The sequence below is a fragment of the Myripristis murdjan genome, chromosome 12 (assembly GCF_902150065.1).
Source record: "Myripristis murdjan chromosome 12, fMyrMur1.1, whole genome shotgun sequence".
In the NCBI taxonomy this organism is placed as follows: Eukaryota; Metazoa; Chordata; class Actinopteri; order Holocentriformes; family Holocentridae; genus Myripristis; species Myripristis murdjan.
In genome coordinates, this window is record NC_043991.1 from 21,239,897 (window position 1) to 21,259,357 (window position 19,461).

Genomic DNA, 19,461 nt, shown 5'->3' on the forward strand with positions numbered 1-19,461 from the left:
TTAGGCTAAATGGAAGATGAGAATGAAGCGTGGCTAAATACCAAAATGGCCAAAACAAATACAAATTAAAAAATAAAGTAAAATAAAATAAAATAAAATAACGCACCAAACATACACATATCACGAAAGCATTTAGACAAAGCGATATAAACTAATCAGCGAGAGTTCAGCCGGAGTCATAACTTCTAATCTCATATTCACAGATATTATTAATTACATGAACTTGTCATCGAGCGCCTCGTCCCGTCAACCGGTCAGATTTCACTATCATTTCAAAGGAGGATGTTACAGGAAATGTTGGGCATACTCCACAAGACTCCCTTTCGGCGCTGTGTAAAAACTGCAAAATATTGTGCAAAATCTGTGGACTGCGACTGGAATTAAGAACAAACATGACAAAATAGGTTATAATTTAATTTAATTGCTATTTATTCGTAAAATAAATAATATTACGCTTGCAAAATTCAGTGCGTAAGAATGCCAGCGACTGTAGTATTTGAGGCTTTGTAGGAAGTAACCAGCCCGAGAGACCGTAACATCTTGCGGACAAAGCGAGCCAGTTCCCCGGCTTGGCTTGTCTGCTCTCTCCCTCTCGCTGGGTCCCTCAGCCCGACCGATAGCGCAACTTCTATAACGATGTTGACATATTCACACAACATTGACTGAGGTAGGGTGGTGTTTCACGGCAAAGCCCTTTCGAGTTTCCAAACACCTTTTTATAAGTCTGAAGTCTGTCCCCTCCACCCGACCTGTTAAAACCACGCCTACGCAGCCACACAATTGGTCCGAAAGCGTCAAAGAGCCAATCAAACAGAGCCCTGCTTCTCGTAACATGCAACACATCCATACAGTATGAAGCCCTATGGGCCACAGAGGCGCTAGGAAAATCACGGAGCTGGGACCTTACCACCTCTCTCTCTCTCTCTCTGGCCGTCAGCGGACTCCTTTCTCTGCACACGTCTTTCACTGAAATGTGTGTGTGCGTGAAAAAGAGAGGAGGAATAAAGCGTGAGTGTGCGTGTGAGGGTGCATGTCCGGAGCAAGTAAAGGCAGAGGGATTATTCGGCGCTATCGAAATATTTCAACACATCGCCCTCGCAGCAGGACTGAAGCCAATAAGAGGGAACGCATTTTTTAACAGGAATGCCGATATTGTAAACAGCAGCAGAAAGGAAAGAATGCACCGCAGCCAATTAAGTGACTCACCCTCGTCGCTTTAATTCGACTAATGTCCGCAAGACAGCGAGATACAGAAAGGTGCCCGATGCGCGTCAATCTCTGAAGAAATTCTCTCAACACTCGTGAAGATTAACGAAAAGTCTTTTTTTTTCATTTCCCTTTTCAGACTTTTGTCTAGAGCTACACAAACGCGACTGTGCAGATTTGCCACCAACTTGTGGAAAAAAGTGGATGCTTATTTCTTCAAGCGTTGAACGTGGGATTGTCTACGCTTCCCAACTTCAGATAGATTTCTTTTTCCTGTTGTTTCCCCCCTTTGCTCTTCTTGTGCGCAGGCTTCACAGTTGTAGTAATACTGCTTCAAATTCAACCAGTAGCCTACATTTGGTACCTGGACTTGGATGAACTTCCTGATGAGAGATCCAGTCATACAAGGATCGAGCATGGCATATCATCCGTTTATACCTCACCGGGGTCCGGAATTTGCCATGAGTGCAATGCTGGGTCATCAGCCTCCCTTCTTCCCGGCCCTGGCGCTGCCTCCCAGCGGCTCCCTCTCTCTGCCGGGTGCGCTGGGAAAGCCGATCATGGACCAGCTGATGGGAGCCGCGGAGACCGGCCTCCACTTCTCCTCGCTGGGACACCAGGCTGCTGCAGCCCACCTCAGGCCTCTGAAGACTCTGGAGCCTGAGGAGGAGGTGGAGGACGACCCTAAAGTTCACCTGGAAGCCAAGGAGCTTTGGGAACTCTTTCACAAGAGGGGCACTGAGATGGTGATCACGAAATCCGGAAGGTGAAACAGACGTTTTTTTTTTTGGTTTTGTTTTTTTTTTCATGCATCCCAAAATATTGTGGTCTGATATCCAGTAGCCTGGTGTGCATATTGATAGTCCAGGATGGAGATCCATTGTGATTATTCATATGCTGACACTGCTCTTAGTCATTATTGATTAGTTTATTGATGGATGCTTGAAAGTATATCTCCAAGATTCCTCTGGCCACATTATAATTTCATGCAGCCCTCTCACTGCTATATGAGACTGTATAAATTAAATTTTAACACCGACAAAATTGTCCCACTGACGTAATGTATTAATGAGCAACATTACATCCAAACGTAATCTCATTACTAAATTAAAACAAAACAAACCTGGCTGACACTCTTGAGTTTTTAATGTGCACTTTTAACACGTTGTTAGCCCAACAGGAAATAATACTGCCACGAATTCCTGTGTGCTCAACTAGGCCTTGGGGTTTTGCAGAAGTTTGCACTTAGTCTGTTAGTCAAAAAGCTATGGTAAATTACACATGCTTAGAAACATGTCGTTAATGATGAGAAACTCATTCATAATTATACCTAAAATTTGTCGTGTAAAAGAGGAGGAATATCAAGCAACATGCATGTAGGCTTGGGCCTATAAGTCTTAAGTTTATATTATTAATATTTAGGTCCCAATTAGCTGGGAGCTGTGCCTACATTCTCACCTTGTGTTTTCCAAATAGCCTAAAATTATAACCTTGCCTCCAGTATTGTTATGTTATTGTTTGTCAAAGTACATACTGAATGATCACACTGTTAAATTGTCAACTATCAGTGTGTTTAGCCCTGACAAAATCATTTTCGTCATCATCACAGTGAAGTATACAAAGATGGCTGCTCCATCTGTGTGCAGGCCTTTGAAAGCATGAAAAATCAGCTCACCGTCAGTTTATACAGCATGGACATTTAAACTTACATGATAAGGAGCAGAATGGGGGATAAACATCCAAACACAGTTTGCTCACCTTTTTAGTCTGACATATAATTTTATTTTATGAGATAGTATTTTATGCATTATTAGGGAGAATGGAAAGCATATAATAATTGGATCCTCTAAAGGACATTTGTCGGATACTTTTAAAAAAAAAAAAAAAAAAAAAAAAAAAAACAGATCACATCTCTGGTGTAGGACTGGAGGTCATGCTTTACTCACCTTTTTGTGTATATTTATGTATGTATGTATGTATGTATGTATTTATTTATTAATTTATTTATTTTTGTGTGTGTTTTTTCCCTGTCTACTACATTATTGCTTATCATTGTTACTACTCTTGCAGGCGGATGTTCCCTCCGTTCAAAGTGAGGTGTACTGGCTTGGACAAGAAGGCCAAATATATTCTCTTGATGGACATTGTTGCAGCCGACGACTGCAGGTACAAATTTCATAATTCCCGCTGGATGGTGGCAGGGAAGGCCGACCCCGAAATGCCAAAGAGGATGTACATTCACCCGGACAGTCCGGCTACTGGTGAACAGTGGATGTCAAAAGTCGTCAATTTTCACAAACTCAAGCTGACGAATAATATCTCCGACAAGCATGGATTTGTAAGTTCAACTAATGTATGTCTATTTTCTCATTTTTTACACTTGCCTTTAGCTCACTCATTTTGCATGCTGATATTGCCTTTATGTCATTGCACGTGTTTTTAAAATGATTAAGCCAGATATTTAAGCCTATATGTAGGGGCACTGAATTGGCAACATTTTGGAAAGCTTCGCCAAAATGATAGCTTCATTGTTCATTCTTATGACAGAGGAATCGCTGTGTTTACGTTGCATTATTGCCTAATATCTAATCTAATGCAAGATTTATTTCATTCACAAAATATGAATTCTGATTTTTCTTGAACAGTTTTACTATTATCATTCTGTGTAAATGTTCAGCTGAATAAGTTGTTTTAATCTATTTTACTCATGCACTGCAATAACGATGACAAATCTCAATGCAAGATGCATTGTGCGTTACATTTAATTTTTAATACACATTTTTTTCCCTATTGCAGACCATCCTAAACTCCATGCACAAATATCAACCTCGATTTCACATTGTGAGGGCCAACGATATTCTCAAACTGCCCTATAGTACCTTCAGGACTTATGTTTTTCCTGAAACGGACTTCATTGCTGTGACTGCATATCAAAATGACAAGGTAAGGACGATAATAGGCAAGCGCACTCATTAAATTAACTAATTAATTAAAAACCAAAAATATACCATAGCGGTATTTGTAGGAGAATGTCCTGAACCATTGCCATGTCAAATGCAGCATCTTGTCTCTAATGCCCTGCTCCATTTTGTTGTCATAAAATATGAAAGGCGTCATATTTGTTTGAGCTTGTCAGAACGGAGTATCATTCTGGGCCCGATGTTGCACGTTAAGCGCTGTATGTTACCACAGGAAAGTAATAATTCTGAGGAATGCATGTTATACAGGTTATCTTCCTTTTATTTAATCACATGGAAAGGATTTGGCACCGGCCCAGATTTCTCTGGACGCTGTGTGTGTGTGTGTGTGTGTGTGTGTGTGTGTGTGTGTGTGTGTGTGTGTGTGTGTGTGTGTGTAAAACTGTGTGTAAAAGGGGTTGGGGTTGAGAAAAGAGAAAGAGAGGGGGAACACAATGTACGGTTGACTGGATTAAAGAAGAAAAAGGGGCATTTTGGTTGACTATGCTGGCAACATTTTATCCTAACGCATAAAACTAATGCAAATAATCTCTCGCGCGCTTTGATATCGTGGGAAATGACAGTGCAGTGTTACCTGTGGCTACTGGTGTCAGGCGGAAAAAAAATGCAGCAAATGCTTTGCAGGCACAGGCTGAGAGATATTGTCAGTGCTGCCAAATTCTGCACATAGTGGGAGGGGGCGTCGAGGACGGAAAGGAGGTATGGGAGTAAAGTTCTGCAAGAGTTTAGGCCTACAAACTAAAGCATAACATATTCCACACTAATGGAAAATGCCGTGTGTGTGTGTGTGTGTGTGTGTGTGTGTGCGTGTGTGTGTGTGTGTGTGTGTGTGTGTGTGTGTGTGTGTGTGTGTTGTCCATAAAACAGAAAATATGTTACTATTAGACCAGTCTATTTTAAACGGCAGGCCTTTTAAACTGCAGAAACAAGCCCTAACTGCAGTAGGCCTACCCCATGTGCAACTATACAAAAAACCAAGCCAGGCTGCTAATATTTATATGTATCATTTGAATTATTTCAGATAACCCAGCTGAAAATCGATCATAATCCATTTGCCAAAGGATTCCGTGACACTGGGAATGGGAGAAGGGAAAAGAGGTAAGAGAGACAGAGAGAGGTATTCTGTGCAGCAATTTGTTTTTACGACTCGTGTAGTCGGATTTTTATAGACGGCCGGCAGACAGTGATGTCGGTGGATTCAAACCAGTGGCATGACTGTCACTTTAATCCCCTGAGGAGTCTAGTTCTTCACAGGTTCCTAATGATATACTAGGTTTTCCTCAGGGAAGGGAGGTGTGTAGGGTTTGGAAAAGAAAGTAGGCTAATACTAAATTCAGTTGTTTTAGTTGTTTATCTTCGCTTGATAGTTATTGACCCAGCAGTTATGTATCCCAAAGCATTTAATTAATATAATTAAAATTAGCCAAGTCAGTACAATTATTGATGATTGAAAATGAAAAAGAGTAACCAGATAGATAGATAGATAGATAGATAGATAGATAGATAGATAGATAGATAGATAGTATTTGTTTGCGAGCTAGGTGAGTCAGTCACAGGTAGGAACCCCGTAATTTCATCTGGTCTCAACAAAAAACAAGCAATGGCTCCATATGATATCCATATCCATATTATCCATCGTGAATTTTTTTAGCTTCACTTGTATGCGCTGACGAACACCAATAATAACTTGAGTACTTGCATATAGGAAACAGCTGGCGCTGCAGTCCATGCGCTCATACGAGGAGCAGCAGAAAAAGGAGAACGGAGCTTCAGACGACTCCTCTGGAGAGCAGGCCTCCTTCAAGTGCTTTGGCCAGGCTTCGTCCCCTGCCGTGTCTACGGTGGGGCCCCCACACCTGAAAGGTAGGCTAACAGACCCCACAAACACTCAACAGCTCGGATCAGAAGTTTTGGGGAAATCGTAAAAGTCCTATTGTGACAAGGTTTTAATGGGTGGTCCTGTGTGTAGTGTTTAGATTATGAGTTGGCTATAGCTAAACTCAATGAATGTAGAGTGGCCTACAGCTGCAGTGCATGAACTGGGGCTTAATGCTTTATGAAGCAGTGCACTTCTCATTTAGCCAATCAGTCACACTGAGCCCATGCACACTAGGTTAAAGGATAGACAATCAATTATAACGAACACTAATAAAATGAATCGTTTTTTCATGAAACACTGATTTTTGTTCTTAACAACTTGAGGTGTCATCAGTGCAAATAATGTATGTCTTTGCTGTTCACAAAATATTTCCATGGCTAATTACTCTTCTAATTAATGCCATGCATGTATGCAGAAAAAATATTTTAATGCATTAACAGAAATGACTGTGTATTGAAAGAGATGCAGCCATCGCGCTTCCACTACTGGATGGACAGATGGTTGGTTAAACTGTTTTGGTCACCTTAAAAAGCCTGGGAGAAGACCCATGCAGTCAAATGCATTGCAGTGCCTTTGCAAATCCATTTGTTTATCAACTTTTGATTACAGCCATTACTAGTAATGTATAAAGTCAATATTTATAGACTACATCACTATTAGACTGGCGACTGTTGTTATCATGTATCGCCTATATGCCAGAAAGACAACTAATATTCACCCTGTTTGACAGATTTCTGCGAGAGCGACGAGGACAGCGATGACGAGAGCAAAGACGGTCACGTCAAAGATGGTCCAGACTCCAGCAAGATTTCCACTACCACGGAGGATGGGAAGGATCACGAGGCGAGCCCAACTAAGGGCCACCCCTTTGGTAACAGTGACTCCACCAGCAGGACCCGTGACAGCGGGCCCAGGACTGAGAAAAGCCAAGCAGACTCACGGCAGAGTCCCATCACCGTCATCTCCAGTACCACCCGCTCTGGAGAAGACCTCAAGAGCCCGAGTCGGGACCAGCCCAAAACTGATGAGTGCAGGTCAATAAGCAAGGACAGTTTCATGCCTTTGACTGTTCAGACTGACAGTGCGCACTTAGGCCACAGCCACTTGCATAATTTTGGATTTCCAACGGGTCTGACAGGACAGCAGTTTTTCAATCACTTGGGGAGCGCGCATCCGTTTCTCTTGCACCCCAGTCAGTTCAACATGGGAGGTGCATTCTCAAACATGGCCGCGGGCATGGGACCCTTACTGGCAGCCGTGTCATCCGGGGGAGTGAGCACCATGGACACAGCCAGCATGGCATCGCCTCCGCAAAGCTTGACGGGAGCGCCTGGCCTGCCTTTTCATCTGCAGCAACACGTCTTGGCATCACAGGTAAAACCTGTTTTTGGGCCTACTAGCTCGCTCATGTAAAGCACCTTTTGAGCTAACGTAGGAGAGGCTGTTGGCTACACTTTGACCCAGTCCTGTTACCCAATATGTGAGCTTTAATGTTCTCATCTTTTTAAAATTCAGGGGTATTTTTTAAGCTCGTGTAAGAAAGAAATAGTTATCTACAATGTGCGCCTCTGTCCGTGTTTTTGTGTGTGTGTGTGTGTGTGTGTGTGTGTGTGTGTGTGTGGGCGGGGGCGCGTGAACCTGCCGGTTTAATGCCAAATATTATTCAGTAACGTTAATTGCATTTACACAACGCCCTTTATCACATTTCTCTCAGCACTGCAGCTATTTATTGTGTATATACAACAACAACAACAACAACAACAACAGATTAAGTTAGACAAAGAATGACTACCTGGGTGTCGCAGCAGCGGTGTTAGGCAATAGTGTTAATATATACTCATTAACTTAGTGTTGTAGACGTAAAATAGCGAGAATTAAAACGCTTCGTTGGGCCAGAGAAGAAAACAACATGTGTTTATAGCAACAATTCCAGAATGCCACTTCTGCTGTTTATGTGCAGCATCAGACATGGAAGAATTTTTATTTGCACCGACAATTCCTGAACAAGTTGCAAAGCGGTTGAATGCTGGGAACACAGTGCCTCCATTCTCAGAAACTTTGTGTGTCGTCTAACAGCCTAGAAAGGCCGGCATGCTGGTTTAATATTGCCGATGTTAAATCTTTGTTTGATACAACGCATTATAGTCTTATTATATTATATTAGGTATGTGTCAGTGGCGTTTGCTTTATAACAATGGAGCGCTAACATCATTACGCACAACCAAAAATTTCACTGCTGAGAGTGAAAGTACAAAGCCAACGAATTTCCCGAAGCAGGTCACTTGTCTTAATTCATTATTTTCACGCATTAGCTGCACGACCCCAATCTAAAATACACAGAGGCAGGGGTCGTGTAACTATGACTGCCAGCATGCGTTTCCCCTCGATTTTTGGCATCGATCGTGTTACAGTAGAAAGTCTAAGTGTTGCGTGATCGCATTATCTAGGTTAATAAAGGCTTTGTGGGCTCATACTCATCTCTTCATTTCTCCACAGGGCATTGCCATGTCCCCCTTCGGCAGCCTGTTCCCCTATCCTTACACGTACATGGCAGCAGCCGCGGCAGCCTCGTCTGCTGCTTCCTCCTCGGTGCACCGGCACCCGTTCCTGAACGCAGTGCGCCCCCGACTCAGGTACAGCCCCTACTCCCTCCCAATGACCGTACCGGACAGCACTCTGCTTACCACCGCCATGCCCCCCATGGCCGGCAGCGGAACCGAGCTGAAAGGGGATGGCATTGTCCCGGCTAGTCCCGTCTCTGCTGCTACCCTGGATTCTACATCGGAGGTGACCAGCCGCTCATCCACCATATCCTCTGGCTCTGTTTCCATGTCCCCAAAAACTTGCACGGAGAAGGACGCCGCCAACGAGTTGCAGAGCATCCAGCGTTTGGTCAGTGGACTCGACTCAAATCAGGACAGGCCACGGAGCGGGTCCCCCTAGGAATTTTTTTTGTTCCCCCCCATTCTCCTGCTTCTCGTTTCGTTGTTGTTGTGATGAAGTGTTGACGGTGATGAAGACATTAACAGTAGGACGACACCCTCTTAGAATTAACGCAGAGAAAAGAAAAGACAAAACACACAAACAAAAAAACCTAAACTAAAAAAAGAACTGTTGGACGTTTTAGTTTTTGAAATGCACTTTGGTTAAATACACATCTGATATGTAGGCTTTTTTTTTTTTTTAATTAAACCACACGTTTTTCCCTGTCATATGAATACCATACAAGTATTGAAACTGAAAGGTCGGCATGGATGCGACTCACAGATCTAAAGGAGAAGTTGCTGCTGTGTCCTGTCACCTAACTTTATTATCCACGTGGAGTTGCTCAGGCAACCGCATTTGTTTTGTTAATATGCACTCTGATTTGATTTGACTTATTTGAATTCGCTACCATTTAGCCTACCTTTTAAAGACTGCTGTATTTTGTTATAGCTTATTAATTAATTGAACAACCTCTGCCGCCTAATATGCCCATAGATTGGTCAAATGTTGCATGTCCCCCTGAAGACTCTTAATTGGTGTCATTTCAACTTTAAAATTGAATCGAAAAACAAGGAAAATTATCTGTGAGGAACATATTTTGCATTTTTTTTTATTATTATTATTATCCATGCATTGTTGAAAACTATATACTGACACTCCTGTTGTGCTCCAGGACAGAACCACGGTGAGGTCTGCTGCCCTAAGCATGCGGAATTCAGCCTCAATATTCAACGGGCAAAGGGAATCTCAAATTTTAAAAAATGAAAGGTAGTATTGATCATAGGTGTAAATAAGGATATATAAAATATTTATGTAATTATTTCATATTGTTATTGCTTGTAAATACAACGGAGTAGTTTGTTTTTAGGGATCTGTTCTTAATTTATTGTCGATATACCTGTGTAAAGATAGTTTGTGGGCGATTATCCTTTTTTGCCATCTGCATTTATACCCCTCGAAATATGGACTTTTTTCTTCCCCCAAAATATCCACAGAGCTAGTTATTCACACTCATGTGCCATTGTATTTTCACTTGTTGTCCCCGTGTGTGAAGTGCTACTGTTAAAAACGAATGAAAAAGCGACAACACACTGCACCAATGGCTTGAAAAAAATTATTCTCTTTTTAGAAGAGGAAAAAAAAAGTGTCGTCAAAGTGTGACAAAAGTGGACTGTTTTTTTTCTGTTATTAAAATACATGGCAACCTGATCGTAAAAGTGCCGCATCTAATCGAAAATATGAAGGTTTCTTTTGTGTTTCTTAAGTTGTCAATGGGTTATGTTGTATTGGATTTATGTCTAGTTTACAACATCGACATCGTGTTCTTGAAAGTTTCAATAAAATGTTGAAATGCAGTCTCCCCGTGTGTCCCTCGGTTTATCACGATGCAGTGGCTGTCCAGGGCTTCTGTGAGCTAATTAGGCCTATGTCACTTTTACAAATAAAAACAAAAACAAACAAACAAACAAAAAAAACCTCAGTGTCAGCCTTGCATTATAAGCCTATATGCAAATGTCTTAAAGTAGGTACTTTATGTTTGTAAAAACGGGATAATTGCTGCAGCATAGCCACTGTGAGTTTGCTTGGTTTTGGGAGGTAGGAGGAGTCGCTTTGTCCACTTAGTCCACTTCAGCAAAACTTTGGTGCACATATCTGGGCAGGCTGTGTTCAAAGAGTCCAATTAAGATAACTCTGGGGAGAAGCACAGACCCTCATAGCTCCAGATACCATACCTGGGATTCCTACCTGGCATGGCAGAGAGTCGCACAAAAAGAACTCGGTGTTTTGTGGGTCTCATGAGCGGAAATTGGTGCAAGGCATGGTACCTTTCGCTGCAGCCGGTACTTTCCATTGGCTGCACCTTACAGTCTGAGTTCAAATCCGATGTTATTCGTTGTAAGGTGCTGGACAGCAAAAATGGAGCAAAAATTGCCAGCATGCTATATGGAAACCATAGCCTATACTTAAAAAAGGACACTTCAGAGAGCATTCAGGGCCAGTTATCTCTCAGCTGTGCGCCTATAGGTGACGTGTGTGATAATTTATTACACTGCCCAAATAACAATATAAGGTCAGTCGTCAGTCACTGTTCTGCTTGTTCCAATCAATATGATTAAGAGGGTTTGGGAATTTTATTGGCAAATGATAGCAGATGCAGAGGCTTTTATTGCCATAAGCTTGTGAGGTTTCTGAATTTGACGCCCCTGATGTGCCTGCAGAGTCACCTCCTGCAGGGAGTGTCGCGCCAGCGTGGGACCTTAAAGAGCATAAAATAACTTGATTGCACTCTGCATTGCGCCTCCAGTCACGAGTTTATCAACATCATATCTTTATTTGTATATTGTCCAGTTAATGTGTAACAAGCGCGGCGCTGGGGAATAGGTGTAAACATGACACAAGCTGTCTCAATTGGTCTGTCTTATTGCTCACCTGGCGCCTTCGACGGGGCCTATCGCTGTACTTTATTGCACGGAAGGCGGCAATGCGTCTACAATGATAGCCAAACACAACGCCCCCAAGCGGCTGCAACACCAGTTAAACCAACAGCACAGCCTGACAAACCAAAGGACAATCCCTGGGTGAGAATTTACTATGGGCTCAGCGATAACGCTTGTGTTAGATTAGTTGGAATGCAGACAAGTCATCTGAAGTGTCATAATGTGCGGATGGTAATAGCAATTAAAAATAATGTTGCGTAAAAGTTCCTTGTGGTGATATGACTGTCTACACATGCTGAGAAACCAAACCGCAGAGTAATATTTCAGTATGGAGCAATGTGTAGGTTTATATAAATATTACCACCGCGCAGGCCTATTGGAGATATCTGTTAGTTGATGAGATGATATATTTTAAAAGATATGCTAAAATCGCATACGATATAATATAATATATAATATAATAAATATTTTTAAATTACCATAAATAGTCTACTTATTTAAATCAATAGAAATATTGAAATCAGTGTAATTGCTTAACATTCCTGCACAGTTATTAGGCCACTCAAAAGGTGTGTGCCGTATGCATTTCTGCAGACTAATAATTTTGAATACTCTAATAGCCTGCCTGTAAAAGTCTAATAGACAAAAGTTAGGCCTGACTCTTTGTCTAGTACGGCCACTAGCTGATAGGCCAATTAAGAATTCTGTCACTCAGACACACATGCACGCGCGCGCGCGCGCGCACACACACACACACACACACACACACACACGGTGAAATGAGGCTGATGATACACGTGAAACTTTTTCATTTTTCTTTTTATGGTCATTATTTATTTATTTATTTAGTCTTACTACCTTTTTTTTTTTTTTTTTTTTTTTACCAAGAGTAAATTCAGTGTGTGCTAAATGTGTATATTGTAGGATTCACTATTCACTGTCATTCAGTCACGGCAATTGCCCCAACATGTCACTATCAATTACCTGAGAATGGGGATCAAAATGCGAGGAGAGTAAACCTGTATTGAAGCTATCTCGGTTACATTCCCGCTCAGGATCAAATTCTCGGTTCCTTGCGCACCTGCCAGCTCTGTAGCAGCCCACAGGTCCCTCGCGGGTCATTTTTATACTATTAGCATATCTTGCAATAATATGCCTACTGTGTTGTCGCTGATGGTTTTAGTACACAGGCTCCACAGTCTTGTAGCTCAGACTTGTTGAATCACTATGTCCTTTTCACTCCCGTTCTGCAGGAAACATTTAATAATCTTTATTGCCTTCATTTAAATGCAACCATTTTCATTTGGAGCCGAGAGCCCCAGTTTAAGAAGATTTCCTTCAGCTTAAACACTAAAAAGGGCCCTTGCACATGCCTCCTGTGTACCAAGAGGTTTAATGTTTAATGTTGGTGTGACAGCATGGTGCTGGCCTGCCGAACAGGCTGTGGCTTGTAACCTCCCTGAACGTTTGTCACGGGTCAAATGCGCCACCCAGTGGCCGTGTCTCAGCACCTGGCTGCTTAACTGCCCCTGCTTTCCAATTCCCATGCTGTCGGTCTCCAATAGGCATGATTAGTACCTGCATGATTTAAAGTAACAGAAAAAGGCTGACTAGGCCATTCACTTGCCAAACCTTTCTTATGAGATTCTTGTTTGGCTATTGGATGTAGCCAAACAAGAATATAGGTGCGTCCAATCTATACACCCCAAGTGGCTTAACAAAGATGTGTTGGGTATTTTAATTCAATAGGCAACCACTGATAAAATTTAAAAAGTAATTTCACCTATATAGGCCTGACTATGGTTTGTCAAAGTCCTAAAAGTCATTGATTCTCCAAAAGATTTTCCCAAAAGCTTTGTTTCTTTGATATGTGAGTGTATTTTTATTTTATTTGGATCCCCTGTCCTACAGAGCTGATTATTACACATAGAACAGTAACACACAAAAAGAAGAAAACAAAAAATAATACTGTGAAGGCAAACAAGCAAGCAAGCAAACAAAAAATGCAAATAATATTAATAAGGGGCTTTGAAAAAATATCCAAATACACGCAACTAAAAACTGGAAAAAAGGCTACAAGCAACTGAGATGAACAATCTTAGGGCTCAGAACTAATCTTGAGATTAGAGCAGTAGTGCTGGGTGACTGAGCATGTGAAACACACAGTGTTCAGCTGGAGAAGTGATTCAAGAATAATAAACGAATAAGTAAATACAAGTCATACATTCATCCCCGTGCTTGTTATACAATATTATTTGGATGTCATTTTTGGGCTGTAGAGGTATTTTGAATACTCTCCAGTCTAAACTGTCAACTATTTTCACTTCTCTAAATGAAATATCAAGTTAACTTCATTACATCCCAGTGGGATTACAGGCCGTGTCACAGTCCAACTTCTAATATTTAAAAGAAAAGCCATATTGTCCCATCACGGTATGTGAAATTAAAGGTTGCATTTTCATTAGTCTTTCTTTTATTTTGAAGATCAACAAGGAAATTATATGAATGTCATACCTTTCATACCATTTTTTTTAAACATATTTATTCGCTGATGCTGCTAAGTTTGTGAGTGTTGCCAAACTAAATTTCATTGTGTAGAAACATGCAATGACAATAAAGTATCTATCTATCTATCTATCTATCTTCTCATTTTGCCAGTGCTACTGTAGTATCAGAGTACCATCAGTAATAATTTCTGTGCCACCAAAATTCTACATGAGCACAGAACAACTCATTTTTGATTGGACAAAAACTTATATTTGCATAGAGATTTATATCTGCATTTAAACAAGGTAAACAATTTCACAGATAAAAAGGGGAGAAGCAAGTTGACTGTTGATGCATCCTTGAAAGTTTCCACATATTTTAATACAGCTATATCAATACAGCTGCATCATATTAAGAGGAGAGTTGTGCATTTTGATGCAAGCAGCTAGGAGCAGCGCAATGTAAACAGCTGTTTACAGCTTCTAAAAGCTACTTTCCCAGGAATCCAGATGTTTTTGTAAACTTTATATTGTTGGATGTCAGTTGCAGTATCAAGAAAAAGTTATTTTATGAATGAGGGGGTTTGTTGCTTAGTAGAAAATTCCTCTGCCAAGACAATCTGTTGATGTAAGGATGTATTGTTTCCAGCAAAGCCTTCCACCTACGCGCATGGCTGGCAGGAAAGGCATATTTATGATAGCGCAGATAGATTATTCATACCTGCACACACAGACAAAAGGCTGCCTGCCCTGCATGTGATTTATTATCTGGCAGGAGCTGAACACATATTTCTTCTAACTAACACACAAACACACAACATGCATTTGCCTTCATGTGCACATGTTTATGACTGCTAGTGCAGAGAATAATAAGGACACTCACAACATGCTGAAATAATCACCAAACACATATGTGCATGCATTACATCATATTTTTTTAATTTGTAAAAGTTGTAAAATTAAAAAAAATAAATAAATAAAAATGGCTACCACAATTTGAAGAGGAGATTAAGTTATATCTCGTCCAGTGTCTTTCTACAGAACAAATAACTATGGGGCAGATCGTGAAGACTCGAGTCTGGAGCTGTGTGATTATCAAAACAAAAACATCATGATTTATTCAAACAGAACCCCCACATTCCATGGGATGATGATAGTACAATTGATATGATTTGTGAAGCACATTTATCTTGTTCTTTTGGTAACTTCATAAATAGTTTTCTGCCCTGTGAATCCATTGTGGAACCTCTATAATAATGGAAAACTTTACTTGCTGTACATTTCAATCTTTGTATTCACAGTACATTGCAATACACTGCATCAATTTGGTTTGGGGAAAAAAGTTTAAACCGAAAAAAAAAAAAAATATTATTGACATTTTTCTGTTACAAGTATCAGCCATAGTCTGTGAGCACCTCTTTGTCACTGCTGAAGACATTTAATATTTTAGTGGTTCTATGAAAAGATATCAATTTCTGTCAGTGTTCAGGCACTGTTAAAAGTGACCATGGAAAGCTGCCCAATCTCTGTGCTCTCATCATATTTCCCATGAGATAGTTATGATTTTTTTAAATTTTATTTTATTTTCCAATTAAGAAATATGCACCAAGCAAAGGTGGAAGTAACTAATTATAGTTAGTCTTCACTTGTAACTGAAAAGCTCATTTTGTGCACTCAAGCTCATTTTGTGTACATTTGAGTATTTTAAAGTCAGCATTTTTACTCTTACTTGGATTATTTTTTCTTAACTATTGTGCATGGCTATATTTTAAATCACATCCATGCAGAGTTCCTATTTAACTTTCCACATTCTCATCAGAAACTGAATTAGTGTAAACTGACAATTATGAAGCCATTTATAGTAAACAGTCAACAAAGAAGGCAAGGGCAATCTAGCTTTACTCTGTTTGCTTGTTCTGCTTGTGCACTCTTTAATGTAAATTCCAGTTTGTTTGTTTGTTTGTTTTTAATGAAAATGATCTAATCAGAACTCTACTCTTATCTTTTAGAATTGTATAAAAAAGCTTACACTTTCTTTTCTAAAAAGTAGCTCAGTAACTTTTACTCTGAATAAATTTTAAACTTTTTACTTAAGTAGATTTTTACACCAGTTCTTTTGCTTCCATTTAAGGAAAATAAGAGCAAAGTAGCAGTATTTCCACTTGAGTAAGACATTTAAGTCTCTCTCCACCCCTGGCTATAGGAGAGACAGAGACAGACAGGCAAATTAAATGTAATCACACAGGCATTTGACTGTGCTCATGTTCAGTTATGGACTTTGTGATTATGCACTTTGACTTGTTTGTTTTTTTTTTTTAATGTTGGACAACTGACTTCTGTGTTCCCAGCATTTGTTTTTTTCATTAATCTTTGCAGGGTGTGATGTAGCATTTACTTAATGATAAGTGAAAATTATAGCAATTTCATAAACACTATAATAACAGATTTCCAACCTTTGCTGAAAACTACACATTTTCATGTCAGCATTTCTTTTGCCGCTTGTAATCCAACTCTTATGACTTAGCTTCTCTAGTATCTCAGGTTTGCATGCAACCCTTCAATGTATGTTTGATTTCAATACTTAATCATTTTTTTGTGGCCTATTACTGCCTACAGGTAACATGAAATGAAAATAATTAACATGGTGGCTTTTCTTTTTATGAGGTGATAGCGCACTCTAGTGTTAACAAAAATAAAGTACATTAAATACCTTTAATTAACATGGTGTCTTTTCTTATTATGAGGTGGGAGCGCTCTCTAGTGTAAAAAGACTAAAGTACATTTCTTAATGTGATGCAGAAAAATATTTTAAAAAAAATATATCAGCTGTTTTTTCAGCTCTTGGTCTGTGGACTGAACAGGGGCCAGTGATGAATGTGACTCACTGGTTGACAGCTGTCTGTCACTGACCGAGACAAGCTGTTTGTCACTTGTCTTTTGCCATCACCATTTCCAGGAGCTGTATTCAGCCTACAAAAGATGGTGCAGCATTTAGGATTTTATGCTGAGATTTCTGACTAAAGGATGACACATGACTGTTGATAAATAGTATGCAAAAGACATGTAGTGGAGTAGTTTCATGTTTCATGACACCTGCTTACTGTTCATACACAAATGCTGTTATTTAGTTATTTGCGAAAACTCCATATCTGTTCTAATCCAGTTAACACATGAAACTTGATGCATGCAAGTTTTAGCATATGGACATACATATGCACAGGCACACACAACCTTAACTTCAAGCCAAACACAAGATATATCCAAATATATAGCCACAGCAAAGATAGTACAACACTGGTGCCTTATGCCTCCAGTAGTAAATAATATATTTCTTACACAGCAAATCTAAATATCAGCACTTTCAGTGATAAAATACGTATGTGTACACTGAGCCCCATTGTTATTAGTTTTGTTCATGCAATATGCTGTTTTGCACAAGCCCAATAAGGCATTGCAAGAGGCATCAAAGCTCCTGTTAAAAGGGTAACAGAAGCTTTAAGTGGTATTCTAAGTTCATCTCAGATGCACATGACATCTGTTCTGATTTATACTTTGACCCAGATTTATTAACCTTGAACTGTGAGGTCGCTTAAATTCAACATCTTTGAGTGCATGGTCCTGTACTGATCAATGGTACTGCAAAAAGTTTGATTCTCACTTGATGCACCAGTGCAACAGAACTGTAGACAATCAAAACCCTATAGTCTCATATGACTTTGCTATGGAAAACAATACTTTCAGCAGAAAATAATAATAATAATAAAAAAAAATACTACTCATTTCTACATTATAATCCTTAACTCTTAGTATTTTGTGGACTCATGTAATTATAAAATGATAAAAGTATCCCTTCACAAGAAGAAAACAGTCACTGTTTTTTTTTTTTGTTTGTTTGTTTTGTTTTTGTTTTTTTGTTTTTGTTTTGGTTTTTTTCCTGACTTTATATTGCTTGAATCACATTTTGGTTAGAGCTGGCTTTTGGTGTGAGATTAAATGTTCAGGCCATAATGACCTACAAACACTGATTTTGGAAATAATAATAATTCAATTGATCAATTGTAATTAATATACAAATGTATCCATAACACTTTAAAGCCATCATTAATAAATGGTAAACTGGTTGGTTATTTAACTTTAGTTAATAGCTTTTATTGTAAACAAAATATGAAATGATCATTAATAATGCTTACTTAATAATAGTAAACTATTTATTAACAGTTTACTGTTGCACACATTGTAACATTTTATATACTATATTAAGTTTTTGTTAATGATTACCAAAGGATTTTTAAACCTTTAAGAATTTATTTGTTAAAAAAAAAAAAAAAAAAAAAAAATCTATGGGCACATGGCTCAAGGGACGTGGTTTATTTTTGGTGGTATCATCTCAAAGCATACAAAGGTGGATAGTGGCATATAATAATGTAAAGCTGCTATTCAGGATGTTCATTGCACTGTTATGTAAGAAAGGGTTTGGCTCAACAAGTCAAGGGCGGCTCATGGGCCAGGACAAAGGAAAACAAAAACTGACATCAAACAGAGGATGATGCTGAAACACGAGAGTTTAAAAGAAGTTTTGGAATGACAGCATGATGTGTCCTGCTGTGATTGTCTGTTTTAAAAGCACAAGCCCAGGAGGAATAAATTCGTCTGCGGTGTTATGAGAAGGGGCAGCACAAAATATCACTATTGAAGATTATGTTACACTGTTCTAAGGCATCTGCAGCTCACTGACACATCGGTGTCAATCAGCGAAATTCTCCATTGCTGTTGCTGTCAGCTCTAATTCTAGTCAGTCACAATATGATGGCCTGAAGCTACTGAGGTGTGTTACGGCTTGCTCAACGTCTCCTGAATGTGTAGCTAACACTGATGACGGCAGAACATATTCAAGGTAAATGTGATGTACACAGCGAGTTGGCTGGATACTGCATCTTGAATCACTCTATGTCTTTTAAATATTATTATTTTATCAATCATTAGTCTTTCTAAGGCGTTCTTAGTCAAAGTAACCAAAATATTGATGTTCCTCTAAAATATTGCTGAAGGGATGGTGGCTCAGAAGTTAGCATTGTCCTGTGTTGGAATCTCAGCCCTGGTCCAAAGTCTAACGACATGCAGCTCAGGTGAATTGAACATGCTAAATCCCATAGGTGTGAATGTATTTGTTGCTTTAGCCCTGTGATGGACTAGTGACTTGTCTAAAGTGTTTCTCTGCTTTCAATCCAGTACATGCTGCGATAGGCTCCAGCCCTCCATGACCCTGAACAGGAAAAAGCAGGGATGAAAAATAGTTAGCTGGATGATTAAGTGATTAATGCAAATGCAGGTTGATAGAATACCAACTCACCCAACCATTAGCACTTGATCATGTACCTTGAAAATTAAAACCATAAAAATGATTGTTGCCTTTGTTTTTTGGTTTATTTCTTTCTTGATTTTTTCAGGCTTTATGCATTTTATTTTCATTCATCTGGAAAAACACTATG

General features: G+C 39.6%; 1 protein-coding gene across 2 annotated transcripts; it reads left to right on the plus strand.

Annotated features, from left to right (window-relative positions):
- The first annotated feature begins 888 nt into the window (after window positions 1-888).
- tbx3a (T-box transcription factor 3a) lies at window positions 889-9,647 on the plus strand. Of its 2 annotated transcripts, none has more exons than XM_030066026.1 (7): window positions 889-1,972; window positions 3,277-3,559; window positions 4,003-4,149; window positions 5,206-5,282; window positions 5,890-6,047; window positions 6,794-7,437; window positions 8,560-9,647. In XM_030066026.1, exons 1-7 carry the CDS (start codon window positions 1,581-1,583, stop codon window positions 9,004-9,006), a joined length of 2,148 nt encoding a protein of 715 aa, XP_029921886.1. In that variant the 5' UTR covers window positions 889-1,580; the 3' UTR covers window positions 9,007-9,647. The 2 variants fall into 2 exon arrangements, with proteins under 2 accessions (XP_029921886.1, XP_029921887.1); XM_030066027.1 differs by having other exon boundaries at window positions 3,277-3,544.
- Window positions 9,648-19,461: the final 9,814 nt, after the last annotated feature.

Bases quoted from the DNA above. Each gene is read 5' to 3' on its own strand.
- tbx3a (XM_030066026.1), top strand. From the start codon at position 1,581: ATGAACTTCCTGATGAGAGATCCAGTCATACAAGGATCGAGCATGGCA. The intron at 5,283-5,889 runs GTAAGAGAGACA...ACTTGCATATAG, and splicing joins AATGGGAGAAGGGAAAAGAG to GAAACAGCTGGCGCTGCAGT. The intron at 7,438-8,559 runs GTAAAACCTGTT...ATTTCTCCACAG, and splicing joins AACACGTCTTGGCATCACAG to GGCATTGCCATGTCCCCCTT.